We start from the raw sequence: 15,035 nt of genomic DNA on the forward strand, positions 1-15,035 counted from the left end.
AAAGCTATTTTTATTCTCTAGAAAGCGCTTAGTATAGGTAAATTACACATTTTACTACCGGAGCATTAGGTTTGCCATTAGCACAAATTTAAGGTGCTACAAAGACCAGTAGATAATGTTAATTTCAAATACAGAAACTAAATATATTTTGTGCCTTTTTATTACTCATTTTCTTTTAAGTTTTATTGACTGCTTTTTATCTTAACTATATGTCTTTACATGCTGCAATCATAATGCACTGTAATGGTATTAATATTTTATAGAATCAGTATTTATAGTTCTTTATTTAGAAACAATGCAGTAGGTCTGCAGATATCTGAGCCGTCTGGAATGGTGCCCTCCAAATAATGATAAATTACTTGTGCAGTATGCCATTTGCTAATTATATCCATGATTTACTGCAGAGCAAGACTTAAATCATTCATTTCAGTCTTGCGTAACAGTGCCATAAAATTTTTAGGTTTAAAAATGGTTTCCATGTGTATAATTTAAACAAATTTTAGAGCTATTGTATACACAAAATATTGCAACCACCCATTTGTTACATACTTTGTCTTTTTAAACTTCTACTTTTAATGATCACTGTGGCTGAAATTATTATGCTTAATTTTCATAATCATAGCTTTTAAATCTACAGCCGTTTTCACATGTTAGATAAAGAAAAAGATAGCTAATTGTGTGTAGATAGTATGTCATTCCTGAATAGTCCCAAATGGTACAAAATCATTAAAAAAGCTTAAGAGTACGAATTATTCTTCTATTAAAAAACAGTTGTTCTCTAACTAATTATTAGTTTGAGCTGCTTTGTTTCCAAGAACAAATGTTGATCCTCCTAGCCTTGTTCAGCACACCAAAGTGAGATAAACACTTTTTTCTCTCCTTATACCAAAATCCTGCAGGTGAGAAACCCTACAAGTGTCCCCACTGTGACTACGCCGGCACCCAGTCAGCCTCCCTGAAATACCACTTAGAGCGGCACCACCGGGAGCGGCAGAACGGGGCCGGGCCGCTGTCTGGACAGCCCCCGAACCCAGAGCACAGGGACGAGCTGTCCAGCAAAACTGCCTTGTTTATCAGGCCAGACATCCTGAGGGGGGCCTTTAAGGGTCTCCCTGGAATGGACTTCCGAGGTGGCCCTGCCTCTCAGCAGTGGACATCGGGAGTGCTCCCGTCCGGAGACCACTCGGGGCAGGCCACTGGCGGGTCTTCGGAGGCTCCTGCAGACGCTCTGAAAGCCGCCGACCTTCCTTCCAAAAGCACCCACTTCTCTGAAATCGGAAGAGCTTACCAGAATATCGTGAGCAACGGTGTCAATTTCCAAGGGTCCTTGCAAGCTTTCATGGACAGCTTTGTCCTAAGCTCGCTGAAGAAGGAGAAGGACATGAAGGACAAAGGCCTGTCTGATCCTCCTTCCACGAAAGTCCACGGGGCGGACGGCAGTGAGGAGAAAGCTGGTGGGAAGGCTGCCCTGAGGAAGCTGGAGAAGTCTCAGTACGAGCCTCTGGACTTGTCTGTGCGGCCGGACGCCGCCTCCCTCCCCGGCTCGGCGGTGACCGTGCAGGACAGCGTTGCGTGGCATGGCTGCTTGTTTTGTGCGTTCACGACATCGTCTCTGGAGCTGATGGCTCTTCATCTCCAGGCCAACCACCTAGGCAAAGCAAAACGCAAAGACAGTGTCGTCGGGGTGACCGTCAACTGCAAAGACCAAGCCCGGGAGGCGAGTAGAATGCCTCTGCTGTCCTCGGTGCAATCCAGCAAAGAGATGGCGCTTTCCCACGTGACCGCGCCTCTAGACTCTGCTTCTGAGAAGATGGCCCAAGGACAGGTCAAGGAGACTCTGGGGGAGCAGAAGAGTGGCACGTGGCCCGGCCACGTGGACCCCGCGTTTTGTAACTTCCCGTCGGACTTCTACAAGCAGTTTGGTGTATACTCGGGTGTGGTGGGCTCTGGGGTCCCCAGTTCCTGCCCCAACAAGGAGCCTGATGGGAAGGCCCACCTGGAAGATGACGCCCCTATCCTGATCCCCGAAACCACAAACAAGACTACTACCGATGACCTCTCCGACATTGCCTCCTCGGAAGACATGGACTCCTCCAAGGGAGAAAACAACGATGAAGAGGATATTGAAACAGAGCCGGAGATGATGAGCAAGCCACTGTCTGCCCTCAGCAAGGACAGCAGCAGTGATGGCGGGGACAGCCTGCTGCCCACGGGCACCCCTCAGCCTGCCCAGGGACTAGTCTCACCTTTACCCCAGGTGGCGGAGAAGCAGTGGCACGGCCCGGGCCTTCTTCCAGCCCAGGACCCCTCTGTGGGCCTGCCCAAGCCGGAGCGGGGCCCCCAGGGCTTGGAGAAGCCGATGAACATGCTGTCGGTCCTCAGGGCCTACAGTTCTGATGGCTTAGCAGCCTTTAACGGACTTGCGAGTAGCACAGCAAATTCTGGATGTATCAAGAGGCCAGACTTGTGTGGTAAGTTTTAGAATCCTCTTCCTTTAGTCCATTTCCCAAAACATCAGTGCTGAATCGTGCGTTTAAAAAAAATGACTTATCCATTAGCAAATTTTGAACTAAACATAAACAAACCCAACGATGCTGTATATGCAATGTAGACAATCATGAAAGTCAACTTCATTTAGAAGTTTTAGAAGTCGTGCTTTTGTGTTCCAGTGTGCATTGTACAGATCTGCGAGGCCTGTGCGGGAGGCATGGAGAGGCGGTGGGTGACAGGGTGAACTGCTCCTGGTTTTAATCCATAACTTGAGGGGAAAAAAATTGAAAAAAAAGAAAAGGAGACGTGGTAACTTGCAAACTTTTCAGTATTTTCAACTTATGCATAAATGCCTAAAGACAATTCTTTACTGCTTTGCTCAGCCAAATCTGCTTTCTTAAACTTTCCTTTGTATTGACTTAGAGGACACTAAAATCATATCACACTAACCACAGTAAAGAAATAAAGCTACCCCCGTCCAAGTAGGGAGATGGTTTTGGTGTGTTTGTGATCCATCTTTAGACATACCAAATGGCAGTTCCTGTGACTTTGGCCTTCTACTGTTGCCTTCTGTCAGTCTGTCTCTTCACCTGTCTGTCTGTTGTTCTAACAAGAAATGTACATTGTGAAGGCCCTGGTGAGCAGTGTTGTGATCCTGTGTGTATGGATTTATGCCTGCCTGATCTTCTCAGCAAATTGGCACTGCTTTACCTTCTTAAAGAATATGGTTACCCCAAAGTAATTCCAGACCTTAAAAACTAATAATAAATTTTAAGCCTAGAATTGGATCAAATGATGTCGAGGTGGGCAGGGAAGATCGAAGTCTCCTGGCACCCAGGTGTCCATATTGGAAAGCCTTTCTCCGAATAGAAGCTCACTGTGTTATTTCCAGTCCCAAATATCCTCGCTGGAGGCAAATGGACATGGTGCCTTTCCATCTTTAATCTATGAATCGATTTATGTGGCTTTACTTCACCTGTTGAAAAAAGGATGGAAGGGAGGAAAGGAGGAAGAGAGAGAGGAAGGGAGGAAGGGAGGAAGGAAGGAGGAAAGGCAGGAGGGGAGTATTTCTTAATCTCTGATATTCCTTTTAGCCCAGAGTAGGATTCAGGAAGCTGGGCTCGGTCCATGATTTAAATTGATATATTTCTTTTTTCCTCTCCTTCCCTAATTCACTAAGAACTGGATCAAGCAGTCAGAAATATTTTTTGAATTGTCAAAAATCACTAAATGGATTTCTGACAGCTCAAAAAAATATTGACAGTTCCTTATGCTGAATGATTCACAAGGCCCCATTAACCAGTACCCCCAGATCTATTTTTAGCCACGTACAATTCATTACTTTTGAAGCTGTTAAAAACAATATTTAAAAGAAGGACAAAAGGGTTTTATGTCAGTCCAAATTTTTTCCCTTTTCTTCCGGGGGAGTGACGTTTAAGTCTTTTTTTTTCATTGTTGTTTTAAGTTTGTGATTGGGGTATTTTTCTTTTTTATTGTTGTTTGGGGATTTTTTTTAAAGTCTATTTTCAGTTCTTTCAAATACCTACAGAGGACCATGGTTCCTGCCAGGAATCCATGCATCAGAAAAGATCAAAACCTGGCATGTTCATAAGCTCATTATTATTGAAATGAGCTCGTATTACCCCTATTAATTTTCCCATCTTCCTATCAATGCTGAAGGAAGGCTGCTGCCTCGAGGAAGCTTGCCCAACGGTGTCCTTCTGCTCCAGGCGAGGGTGGAGGGGAGGCAGGGGCCGGCAGGGCCTGCTGTGCCCTCTTAGCCCTCAGCGCTCAGGCACTTCTCACCCCTCCCTAACAGCCGCTTGCAACGCTCCCCTGACTTTTCCCGGGATGTGCCGAATCCTTCCCTTAGTCAGCCTTTTGGCCATTGGCCACAGACCTGTGGTGTAAGCGATGGCCCTTCTCCTGAAAGGGGAGAGAGGACCCTCAGGCCAGCCAGGCTAAGAGGCATCCTGATTGCTTCCCCAGCCGAGGGTCCAGGTCGTACTGCTCCACCTTGCACTCCTGGTAAGATGCCAAAACTAACTCTAACTAACTCTGGCCATAAACTGCCTATTTGTAGAAAGCACAAGTTTTGCATTTCATTTGTCCTCGTTTCTTCTGCAACCTCTTGCTTTAGCTTGGAATCTGGCAGCGAAGGCCCTTGTTTGCTTGAGGTGGGGTGGAGGCACTCTCCTCCTGCCTCCAGGACGGGCCTGACTCCGTCCAGTTCTCACTCCCTCGCTCCTATATCCGGCCCACCATAATCAGAATCCTCTTCTTATTTTCTTACTGGCTGCTGTGGTGTCCCAGTACCCAGAAGTGCCAGGCATATTCATCCTTCCTCAGAGTTGATATCTGGGAGGAAAACTTAAATCCACTGGGCTACAAAATGGGCATTTTTCTCACAATCTAGTTCACTCTCTTTCTAGCATTGCAAGAAGCACAAATGATCATTGAGAACTTCCACCCCCATTGGCTTGACTTTGCAAGGCTGGAAATGCCATTGGCACGAGGAATCAACCGTTCCTAATGTTCTTCCCTTTTCCCTGCTCCACTCAAAGGAGATACGGGTTTCCAAACTGAACCACCAGCTCGGAATCTGGTTGCCTCAAGAAGCTGGGCTTTGCCAAACCAAAGAATTATTCTATTTCTCATCTCATAAGAGTTTGGTGTTCGATTTTGTCTGGTTAGTAAATCCAAACCCCAAATTTGATGCCCTTAGAAACAGACTTGGAGGAGGAGCTGGTGTGCGTCTGTTTCTATTCTCACGGGGTGTAAGCGTGTTTGAAGAAGCGTCAGTAAAATCCCCGTTCAGATCACATAGACTCCCCACAGGGCACAGCGGCTCCTCAGACACATGCTGGTGAGTTGGAGAAGGTGGCTCCCAACCCTGAGTCTGTGGGTGACACTCATGTCGTGGGCTCTGCTTCCTGCGCTTCCCTAATTCCGCTTTCTAACTTTTCAAACTCTGGTCCTGCTTTCCTTGGTATGATGGCCCAGGGGTCCCGGCCAATGTGTACCGCCCATTCCTAGCTGATGCCTTCTAACTCTGGTGCGGAAGAATTGATAATGAAGAGAGGGCCGACCCACCAGCTGGGTAGGAGAGGCCTGTGGCTTGTGCCAACACTGAGAGCCTGGGCATGAATTTTCAAGAGATCCTTCCACAGAGGACAGTATCTTAGCCTGTCAGAGACGTGTTACAGATTACCCCGAGGCCGAGATTGAAGCTTAATCTTGGATTCAGCTGGACCACACGCACTGTTGCTTCTAGAGTGGGTCAGGGCCCACCGGGGACCTGATCTTGTTACGTGGAATCCTGCTTCAGTCAAAGCTCGCCTTTCTTGAGGTGACTTCCAGGCTCCAGGCCCGGCCCACGGTTCTTCATTCTGTTGAAGAACGTAATGCCCAAGGGTGCTCCCCGGCCATCAGAGAACTTGGACGGACTCTCGGTTTTGTTGGTTTTGTAATGGGACAGGATCCACATGAGTATATAATTAGAGGGTAAGGGCAGGCCGGAGCAGCATTTCCGTCCACTGAAAAGACAAGGCAGACCACCTCCTTGTCCAGGCTGAGGAATGTGACGGACTGTTGGGCCAGCCAGGAGCTGGGAGATCCGAGGAGCACGGAAGGCACAGGTTCAGTGTGTACCCGGCAGCACAGATGCGGGTCTGACAGCACCTGTGGGGCTGGCTGCCTGGCCAGTCGCAGAGCCTGTGGAGTTGGAGAGCAACCCAACCACCCTTACTGCTTGCCTCTTGAGCCTGAGACAGATGGCTGGCGGCCATCGTGAGTCTGGTCCTGTGTCCTGTGGTGAGCCCAGGGGGAGGGTTGATGGGGAAAGGCAGGGAGAAGAGCATGACCCCTCTTTACTCTTCAAAGCTCTGCTCTGGAGTTACCACCCCTCAGGGAGGCCAGGCTGAGCAAGGAGAATCTGTCAGCATGTCTGTCACAGGCATAAGGCTCTTGTGCAGTGGCTCTCAGGCCAAGTGACCCACCAGGCCTAGGAGACAGCAAGTGAAAAGGCAGGGCCATTAATAACGATAGACTCAATATTCCCAATTTATTATTCTCAGGTTATTAGGAAACTGGCTTCCCTAACCCAAATTATGCCTGAGACTAAGGATCCTCTCACAGCAATGAGAAAATTGGGACCCCTTTCCTAAAGAACAAAATGATAGGGTGCATTGAAACCTCTCTACTCGTGTATTCTAAAATGTGTGATGAAATGAACCAGGATAACCAAACGGAACTCTCTTAAAATGGGACTTCTGTCCTCCAAAACCTTGTTGATTTCTCGGCATAGGCAGTCTGAAAATATCCGCCATTGCACCAGCTGCAAAGTGTGGAGTAGGAGTTGGCAACTATTTTCTTAAAGCCAGAGAGTAAACCCATTAGGCTTGCAGGCCATGTGGTCTCCCTCACAACTGCTTAACTCTGCCTGTAGCGCCAAAGCAGCCGTAAATGATAATTAAGTAAATGGGCGTGGCTGTGTTCCAATAAAACTTTATTTAGTAGAACAGGCAGTGGGCTGGAGTTGGCCCGCACGCAGGTCGTGGTTTGCTGACCCCTGCTCTAGTGTGAAGAAGGATGTGTTGCCGGGTCGTCCCTAGAGAAGATGTGCAGAAACCTATCTGCTGTTACTCCACCAGCCAGTGCGATGATGCAGGGAAGACCCAAGTCAGTGGCTGCAGAGCTCCATCAATTGCCATGCAATGCCAAAGCCAGAGATGTGAGACAGAGGCAGTCTCTCTTTTCCCAAGAGAGAGAGGACTTGTAGACCCGTTGTGTACCCGTCTCTGGAAGGCCACATCCCTGCCTATGTATTAAAGACTTCCAGGAGAACACGCCCCTCTGGGGCTCGTGTGGCGGTTCCAGAGCTGCCTCCCATCATAGCCGAGGCAGGCAGAGGAGGAAGAGGCAGGGGCTCCGCCTTGGCTCTGAGGAGAGCTTGCTCTGTGAAAGCCTAGCTTTCCTCACTGATGGACCGAGGCATGAGGACGAAATGAAGTGATGGGTGTAAGAGCTTGTATGGTTGATTCTCAGAAGAGTTGGCATTTTATAGCAGAGGTGAATATGTCCACATGAGGATGGCACAGGGAGATGATGCCGGGGATCAAACGTCTTTTGGTTACAGTAGTCTCTTTAGCACAAAGCAAGCACAAATCTTACTTTCCGTCAAGGTTTTAGAGACATGTATTATTTCTTCATATCCGCCATGCCAAGTCATTGATAACTATTTCTCGGTCTGCGAGAAAGTTAGCTTGGAATGTGATTCTGGAGATTTTGTGGTGACATCCCCTCACAATGGTCCACCATTTCTGTTTCTACCCAATTCTATTCCTGATAGAAGGCAAGTGCTTTAGGGTGGGAAGTAAGTCCTGCCTCCTCAGTCTTTTGGCCAAGAAATGGCTAAGATTGTGGTCAGTTAGAAATTTCCAAGGGAGCCGTGGCTGGGGTATGTGAAAACACTACAAGGGCTGCACATGTGTATGTGAAGGCATCCAGAGCACAGGCTGCTGTGCATAGCCTATGGCAGCTGGTTTGTTTTGGGTCTTGAGGATGATTAAGTTCTAAGGGGTGGCCCTGAAGCTGGTAAGTTCTAATGAAGAAAGGACTTACAATAGGAAAATGGCATAGGAGGAGAGTCACAGAATCCAAATCTGCCGAGTGTGTGGGAGCCCAGGGTCAGCCATCACGAAGGAGGGCAGCTAGCCTGGGAGACCCAGGGGGCCTTGGTGGTAGGGCTTTGTCTCTTGGAGCTGCCATGCTTTATTTAAAGCCCAATGAGCAATCATTCCTCCTTCTCCTCTTCTTTATGAGCTGATTCTCCTGTGGATTGGCATGCAGAGACTGTGGATAAAGCACAACTTTGCATTCACTTCCTTTACCTGATTTGATCGTTTACAGATTGCCTGTTGACTTCCGTAGTCCAGCCTGCTCCCAGGAATAGTGTTTGTGCAGGGCCTGATATTAGACCCCAGTAGGGAGGACCATGTGGCTTGTCCTGAAGACCAAGGGCAGATCCGTTAAGTGAAGGCAAATCCCCACCCGGTCCTGCCTGCCGGCTGCCTCATGACTGGCTGAAGAGCCTTTCCCTTTGACTCTGCTGGGACAAAGCACAGATGCTGCCCCCGGGATCTCCCACAGAAGCCAGCACCCCTGGGCATGCTGGCCCCTGCCCTTGCCCAAAGCTTTGTTGAGTGCACCATGTGGACGAAGAGGCAGCCTCTTTGGATGGCAGCCCTCTCCAAACTGTCTCAGCGTTCTCCTCCTCCGCCCCTTCCCTCTTTTTAAACTAAATGGGAATGCCACTGATGTGATGTCGTTTGCACTACACGATGACAGAACTGTTGTGTGAATACCATTGTATTTGCCAAATGGTCCACTCGTCATTTCAGAACAAACAAATGGATGGTGTCTGTAAGTCGGCAAACACTGGTGACATTCAGCCTTGTTGATGTTCCTTTCCTTTTGCTGCATATTTTTGGCTCCAAAAGCTACTGTCTGAATCAACAGTGTCTCCGAAGCAGGAGACGAGTCTGGTAGCTTTCATCTTGGTTGCCGTGTCCATGTTCTCTTTGGATTGCATAATACCTACTGCCCAGGACCAAGCCTAGGGCAGGAGGCGAGAGCAATCAAGCTCTTTGGTTCAAAAAAAAAAAAAAAAAAAACTATACACACACACATTTTTCCTCCCTGCTGTGGCTTAAGATTGAGAAGGAGGAAGAGAATGCTGAGAGAAGAGAGTGTTGTCAGAGCAGACACCCACATCCCTGGGCAAATGCACGCTCTCTAAGCGGGCCCGGCCACCGCATGTCAAATAGGAGCAGCGTGCCCCATCGCTGTCCCGAGGTGGGTGCAGGTATCCTCAGCTGAGCTTTTGGCATCTGCCTTAGGCTGCTAAATCAAAGTGATGGTCAGCACCCGCAGCCATCAAGACCCAGGCCACATCTCAGCTGCCGAAGGCATCAGCTGCTTTCTTTTTTGTATTCAGATGTGGTGTGCACAGCGCAGGTTTCCAATAAGTAGTAATTACCTCCTATTACTTAGCACTGATCAACAGCACCTCTACAGCTAACGGCCAACCTGCTCTAATCACGCAGACTCTCGCTCCATTCCAGAGATAGAAGGACCAAATTTTATAAATATTGCTTTCTTGTCATTATTCCATTAAACACTTAGGGAATGTGGCCCTGCCCTTGCTTTCAAATGCCTCTAGCCCACACGGTTTCTGGACTGTTTAATGAATCTGCGCATTTTCTTGCAGGTAAGTGACACTCCCTGTTCTAGTCGGTCTAGCTGGACTTGCCCTTGTCTGTTCGTGCTCCTCGGTGGCTCTCTGCAGCTTGTTAATCGTGTAAAGTCGAGAGAAGACTGTATACACATATGTGTGTTGAATGAATAATTGTTATTGACATAGGTATGTGTATACTCACAGCACACAGACCTACGGTGTGTGGAGCCGAGAATCAGGGAGGCTCAAACGATCGCCCCATAAGTCCACTATTAGTCACGGATTGCGAAGGCTTAGTAACTCGCACGGGAGGAAAACTCCCTCAAAGTCAGGAATCCTGAGTGACAAATGCTGGTGGATCGGAGGTCCCTCCACCTGTGAAAAGTCTGCCCGGGGGGCCTGCCATGCCAGCTTGCCGCAGCTTCCAGAGGTGGGCCTTGCGATGGTCTCGTTCGCATTACTGCTTGTGTCTGACTGTCCTGTATTTTGTAACACTTTAGAAGAATCCAGAAAAGTGCAGTAATTATCTTTCTCCATAGTATTTAAGAAGTAATATTGCTAGTTTAATATTGTGTCAGGTCGTCATATAAACCGGGAACAGATGACGGTAAAATTCCAGTGAATAGCACCTTGGCAGCCACAACTTATAAACGGTGATTGAAGCAGAATGTGTAACTTGTTACCGGGTTATCGTGTGCTTTGGAATAGAGTATTGTTGAAGTCATTAGAAGATATATTAAGGTGTTCCTGGTAATGAAGGCATGTAAGTTATAATAATTGTAGCTTTCTGAATAAGTGTCAAACTATATCTTTAAGTGTGCTGTATGCCGAGTTACAAGTTAGGTCATTTATGAATGGAATGTAAAACAATACTAAAAATGCTTCAAAACTTATCTTGGTATTGCTAATAAAAAAAAAGCTGTGAAACATTAGTGCAGTTTTGAGTCATTATGTTAACTCCTTCCACAACACCCCCCTCACCGCTTGACGTCCTTCTATCTGTCGGAAGCCTCACCAGGACACTCAGGGAGCACTCGTGTGCCGTTCCCCGGGCTGCTTGCTGGGCAGCTTGTTGCGTTTTCCCACCCATCTTTAGGCTGGCCCCAGGACTAACGCTCACAAAGGGACCTCATGTAAAGGGACCTCATGTAAAGGGACCTCCCTATGGGTGGGGCGACCCTGGTGGGTGGGGCAGAGCCAGGCACATGTGCACCTGTCTGCACAAGTGACTTTCTGGCATCTAGACCCCACAACTGCTCACAGGCCCTGTGGTTGGGGGAGAATTGGGACACAGAGTGTGTGGGCTGCCACCCCACATCCCAGATGTGGAAGCGACTGCACACGCCCAGCCTTCCTGCAGCAAACCTGAACATTTTCTTTTCATCCTGTGAAGGGTAGTTTTGAAAGGAAAGGTACCCCAAATCCTTGGAGTTTGGGATATTTTTGTCCGCTGGGATGTTTTGGTTGTGCTGTTTGTTGTAACAGGCATTCGTCTGCCTTCTCCCCACCCCACATTGTGGTGGGAGACACAGGGAGGAAGGGTTTTGCTTTTTATTTGTGGTGATGTTTTTTCGTCCATGAGCTGGACTTCAGGGTCCTGCCACGTCAACAGCGTTTTCAAGCTTCTTTGCTTGGGCCATTTGTGAACTCCTAGACTCCATGCATACATCTGTCCCTGTCTAACTGGGCCTGTGGGGGGAAAGGTGTTGTCCTCACTTGACGGAATCCAAAGCCTCAGGCCTGGTCCTCACAAACCCAGATAAATTAAGTGTCCTGTGTCAAAGGGAGTGGAAGCCCAGAAATGCCCACTTGAACAAGCCTGGCCTCAGGCACAGGACAGCTGCATCACCTTGACTGCCTGAAACATTCCCTCCAGTATTTCTCATCGAAACTGTGCAGGTGATCCCCACCCCAAAGACCACAGGACAGTGTTTTAGATTGTCTCTTTTATGGGGAAGAGGTGAGAGGTCAGAGATTCTGAGTCTGAGAATAGGCGAGGAAAGCCTCAGGTGAAGAGTGTAGATCTGAAACCTCTCTAGCCCTCTGTGCCCACAGCTGCTTCCTAATTCTGTTCACAGGAAGCTGAGAACACACACTGTGGGTTTCAGTGGAAAACATCATGGACCCCAAAATACCCACGCAAGGTAAAGCGAAGTGACCCCAGCCACCAGGCTCCTGGTCCACACGGCCACATCGAGCAGGGCCAGTTTCCACCACCAGAGTGGAGGCAGAGCCTGAGCAAAAGGAAGGACTCCAGGAGAATTTCGTCTTTATTCCACAGCCACCGGAGTCTGGGGAACTGCCCCATGGGGGGAGGGGTGCAGTGCGAGGGAGAAGTCCGCCACGCCCTTTGCTGGGTCCTTGCCTCCTGGTGGCTCAGCCAGGCCTGCCTCACTTCCGCAGGCACAGGGCCTCTCTCTGGGGCAGTGCTGGGTGTTCCCTCCTCAGGGGCCTATAGTCTTGTTTAAGGAGCCACATTCACAGTTCGGAGGAGGGCTTACCACCAGCCTCTCCATGTGGGCCAGGGGTCCCCCTCAGGACCCCTCTGGACCAATGCCTCAGGCCTGGGGACGTGGGGTGGGGAGGAGAGGCCTCTGCTGAAGGCTGCTGGAGGCCTTGGTGCCTCTGTGCAGCGTTGAACACGTTGCTCCGACATTGTCATCATTTATAGTCACTCTGCACACCCAGAAACCTTTGCTCAGGCCACAGCGCTGGCCTTGTCAGTCTGGCAGGGGCGAGGCTCCAGGGTCCAGCGCAGCGTGAGCTGTGGGCCTTGGGAACGGAGGGAGGGCTGCCGAACAACAGAGCATCCCGCTCCTGGCTGAGAGAGGGAAGGCTCCCTGGAGCCATATTGGGGCATCTGCTGTTTTCTCCCTCCAGGAGGGCCCAATCCCTCTAACGGGGTGGGGTCTCCGCGTGTTTCCGCTTCTAACACAGGGGGTATTTCCTGAGTCGCCCCCCAGGGCTAATTTCTCAGGCTGAGAGGACACTTTTGTGGATTCTCATTCTCAAGCTTTTATAAACTGAGTCCCAGCCTCCTCCCACCTCTCATTTCACAGCATCCCCTGCCTCCCACCCACCTCCCCATCATTCCTGCCTCTGGTGAGGAACTTCCCTCTCACTAGTCGAGTGTTCTTGGGAACATCCTGTCTGCTGCTGCGAAGGAGTGGGGTGGATTCAGTCCTCTGGAATGAGCTGACTTCATTTCACAGCTCTGCACGGGGGCTGGCAATTCTGTTTCCTGCTGCCCACCCCCAGCCCCACCTGTTTGCACCCAGATTCGGGGAACCACAGCATCGCTATTGGGTCTGCCCTTTGCCCTACAGCCTAGGCCCTTCCCAAGCAGCAATGGCCCCCTGGTCTGAGGCGGGTAAGAGACCCCCTTTGTAGATGAGAGTGGAGTTTCAAGGAGATAATCTTGACTTAAGATAGGGTAGGTCAGGAAGGGAAAGGTGCTCAGTAGTTATGGTAAGACAGTCTTCAAATCCACTTCTTCATTTACACATGTCAGGAAATATGTTTGCTTTGATGAAATTAGATATTCACGGGGGTGGAGAATCTAAACTTTGGGAGGTGATTATTGCTCATGTATAGTCACTTTATTTCAAAGAAACGTCACGATGATTAAATTCCATTCCTAAATATGCAGGAGCACACTGCCGCTATTGTCTCTGCACGAGCAGATTCTTCCTCTTGAGCAAACAGCATGCATTTTCAAGGTTAAAGTTGGGGAACTCTTCACAGCTATTTCATTAGCAAAAATATCCATTTGTGCACCCAGACATTGGCTGGCTTTGCGGGGAGCTTGTTTTCCATGCTCTTTGCGGAGTTGTCCAGACCCACCCATCTACTGGTTACCCACTGCTCATGAGGTTAAGTTTTCTTTTTCAACTTCTGTGTTGTCAAATTAATATAATATGCTCTCAATTATCCACATAAAAGGAGAAAGGCAACCAAGCAGGGAAAGCAAATTTGCAATTAATTTACCAAATTATTGCTCTTTTTATATGATGGACAAGTCACTTTTGTCTTTTGACTAAAGTGTTTTGTATGTCCTGGGGGAGAGCTGGGGCAGACCATAAGGACAGGCCACTCTGAGGTGTCCCTGCGCCTGGAGCAGGGCTGGAGGCTCCTATTTTGGCAAGATGCAGAGTGGTCTCAGTGGGCAGTTAGGGGTTCACAGTATGTTGAGCTCTTTCTTGTTAAGGAGAGAGTCCATTAATCTTCTAAGACCCCATTGCTGACCTAGTTGGGGGTCTCCCAAAAGCAGACCCTGACATAAGGACCTGGGTGCCGGTAGTTTATGTCACAGTAGTGCGCGGGGGGGAGAGAAAGAAGGGACCAAGCTGACACAGGTGTGTTAATTAAGGGGTTGGGGGCTGGGCTCAGCCCCTCCAGGGATCCTTTAGGATCACATGTGGAGCTCCCCCCGAATTGCCCCCTGAGGGCGGAAGAAGCTGGGGTACTAATCCATCAGCTCTGCAGCTCTCATTAGCTGAGGGTCATTCCAGCCCCCCCAACAGCCAAGCAGTCCTCCTGAGCGCAACGAGAGGCCACTGGCACGCCAGGGAATGGAAGGGAAGGGGGTGGGGAACCAACAGCATCCCCCACAGGTGGCAACCCCTTGGCCCGAAAGTTCTTCCAGCCTCGGTGCACTGTAGAAGCTCACCAATCTGCCAGAGCCGAGGATGAGGACAGATACACGATCCATGATTCCGTGGGAAGTAAACTGTGGATTTTAAATATTGAGAAGTGCGCAATCTCTTAGCTCAGGGGCGGGCTGACTGGAGGCCGGATGGCAGGGCTGGCCCAGGGTCAGGAGACCAGGATCTACCAGCAACTGAGCTCCAAGGAGCTTGGACAGTTCATTTTCTTCCATGGGCACCACGTCCCTGTTGGTGAAAGGAGGCGGTACCTGGAAGTCCCCTCAGTACTCTCTGTGGCTTTCATGATCCAGTCTAGTCTGACTTTTCAGGACACCTTCCAGGACCCGGTCAGTCCTAGAGTCCTCAGGAACACTCGTAGGACCCGGATGTGGGAGCCAAGCTGGTGTTCCCACCAGTACATGGACATGTGAGATCTCAGTTTGGGCAAGACCGTTTAGTCTTACAGGGATGGGGCACGTGAGCATTTGCCTCAACATAAAGACCTTTTTATTTTAAATCATTAGAAGAATATTGAGGAAATTCTTCTTTAATTCTGGAAGTCAGTCAGAATTTTTTTTTTTTAAAAGAGGGAGTCAATAAAAACTGGATTTTGGGATGCGTGGTAGTGCAAAAAAACCCTGATTATTTGACTTTTTTTCCTT

General features: G+C 49.1%; 1 protein-coding gene across 8 annotated transcripts in view; it reads left to right on the top strand.

Moving 5' to 3' along the window:
- The window catches only part of ZNF536 (zinc finger protein 536), a 420,556-nt gene that overhangs the window by 272,930 nt on the left and 132,591 nt on the right, over positions 1-15,035 (top strand). For 6 of the 8 annotated variants that reach the window (XR_011498461.1, XR_011498464.1, XR_011498460.1 and 3 more), the window contains one exon: positions 900-2,471. Coding sequence is in view for 3 of the 8 variants with exons in the window: in XM_044759704.2 (XP_044615639.2) it covers positions 900-2,471 (1,572 nt within the window). In the remaining 5 variants the exon portion in view is untranslated. Of the gene's footprint in view, positions 1-899; positions 2,472-9,760; positions 10,659-15,035 lie in introns of those variants that run through there. The other 2 variants (XM_044759707.2, XM_070498738.1) reach the window with 1 other exon arrangement.

This window comes from Equus asinus, chromosome 26, assembly GCF_041296235.1.
Source record: "Equus asinus isolate D_3611 breed Donkey chromosome 26, EquAss-T2T_v2, whole genome shotgun sequence".
In the NCBI taxonomy this organism is placed as follows: domain Eukaryota; kingdom Metazoa; phylum Chordata; class Mammalia; order Perissodactyla; family Equidae; genus Equus; species Equus asinus.